The following is a 1,537-nucleotide window of genomic DNA, read 5'->3' as shown; positions in this document are numbered from 1 at the left end:
GGAATAAGGGTGGCTGAGCAGGGAATAAAGGTGGATAACTGGGAATGAGGGTGGCTGAGCAGGGAATAAAGGTGGATAACTGGGAATGAGGGTGGCTGAGCAGGGAATAAAGATGGCTAACTGGGAATGAGGGTGGCTAACTGGGAATGAGGGTGGCTGAGCAGCCCCACCTGGGCAGGGGCTGTCTGGCCAGAAGCAGAACCTCTCGTGGGCCGCGCTCAGGGCCCTCCTCAGCTCCGCACAGCGCTCCCGGTCTGCGGGAAAACACGGATAGTCCCTGCCCACCACCATTCCCAGCCATTCCCGGCCATTCCCGGCCATTCCCAGCCATTCCCGCCCTCCCTCCCCACCAAAAGCTGCCCGAAATTCCCTGGAATTCCACCCCCCCCAGGCCCGAATTCCCGCCCGATCCCAGGCAGGGGAGCACAGCCGGACCCTCCCGGGCACCGGATCCCGGAAAGGGCTCCCGAGGGGGAAGGGACGGGCCTGGGATTATTCCCGAATCCCGGCTTTTCCCGGGATTCCACGCACAGGTTCCGAGATCCAGGGAGAGCTGGAGGCGGGCGCAGAGCAGGGCCCGGCAGCTGGAGCACCTCAGGAGGTCACATTCCACGTTTTTCCAGCCCCAGCGGGCACATTCCAGAGGGGAGAGGGCCGCCGGCTTGCCCGCCCACTTCAGGGGGTGGCCCGAGTTAAGGAATGGGGGGAAAATTGGGAATAACGGGGGGAGAAATGGGGAAGGAGGGTGGGAGAAAATGGGGAAGGAGGGTGGGAGAAAATGGGGAAGGAGGGTGGGAAAATGGTGGGAAAAATAGGGGAAAATGGTGGGAAAAATGGTGGGAAAATTAGGGAATAATGGTGGGAAAATCAGGGAATAATGGTGGGAAAATGGTGGCAAAATTAGGGAATAATGGTGGGAAAGATAGGGAATAATGGTGGGATAAAATAGGAAATAATGGTGGGAAAATGGGGAATAATGGTGGGAAAATGGGGAATAATAGTGGGAAAAATGGGGAATAATGGTGGGAAAAATGGTGGGAAAATTAGGGAATAATGGTGGGAAAATCAGGGAATAATGGTGGGAAAATCAGGGAATAATGGTGGGATAAATAGGGGAAAATGGTGGGAAAAAATAGGAAATAGTGGGAAAAAATAGGGAATAATGGTGGGAAAAATGGTGGGAAAATCAGGGAATAATGGTGGGAAAATTAGGGAATAATGGTGGGATAAATAGGGAATAATGGTGGGATAAAATAGGGAATAATGGTGGGATAACATAGGGAATAATGGTGGATAAATAGGGAAAAATGGTGGGAAAAATAGGGAATAAAGATGGGAAAAAACAGGGAATAATGGGGGGAAAATTAGGGAATGGTGGGAAAAATAGGGAATAATGGTGGAAAAATAGGGAATAATTGTGGGATAAAATAGGGAATAATGGTGGGAAAAATGGTGGGAAAATCAGGGAATAATGGTTGAAAAAACAGGGAATAATGGTGGAGAAAAAAGGGAATGATGGTGGGAAAATGGAGAATAA

General features: G+C 50.9%; 1 protein-coding gene across 1 annotated transcript in view; it reads right to left on the bottom strand.

Annotated features, from left to right (window-relative positions):
* Window positions 1–1,537, bottom strand: part of ZC3HC1 (zinc finger C3HC-type containing 1) — a 23,192-nt gene that overhangs the window by 15,499 nt on the left and 6,156 nt on the right. The window contains exons 3-4 of the mRNA XM_017839235.1: window positions 532–682; window positions 6–254 (exon numbers count right to left, since the gene is read on the bottom strand). Of these exons, the coding sequence (XP_017694724.1) occupies window positions 6–254; window positions 532–682 (400 nt within the window). The remainder of the gene's footprint in view (window positions 1–5; window positions 255–531; window positions 683–1,537) is intronic.

The sequence above is a fragment of the Lepidothrix coronata genome, unplaced genomic scaffold, assembly GCF_001604755.1.
Source record: "Lepidothrix coronata isolate B3197 unplaced genomic scaffold, Lepidothrix_coronata-1.0 Scaffold389, whole genome shotgun sequence".
Classification (NCBI taxonomy): domain Eukaryota; kingdom Metazoa; phylum Chordata; class Aves; order Passeriformes; family Pipridae; genus Lepidothrix; species Lepidothrix coronata.
Note: the sequence above shows the minus strand (reverse complement) of the source record. Positions and strands in the feature narration are given on the sequence as shown.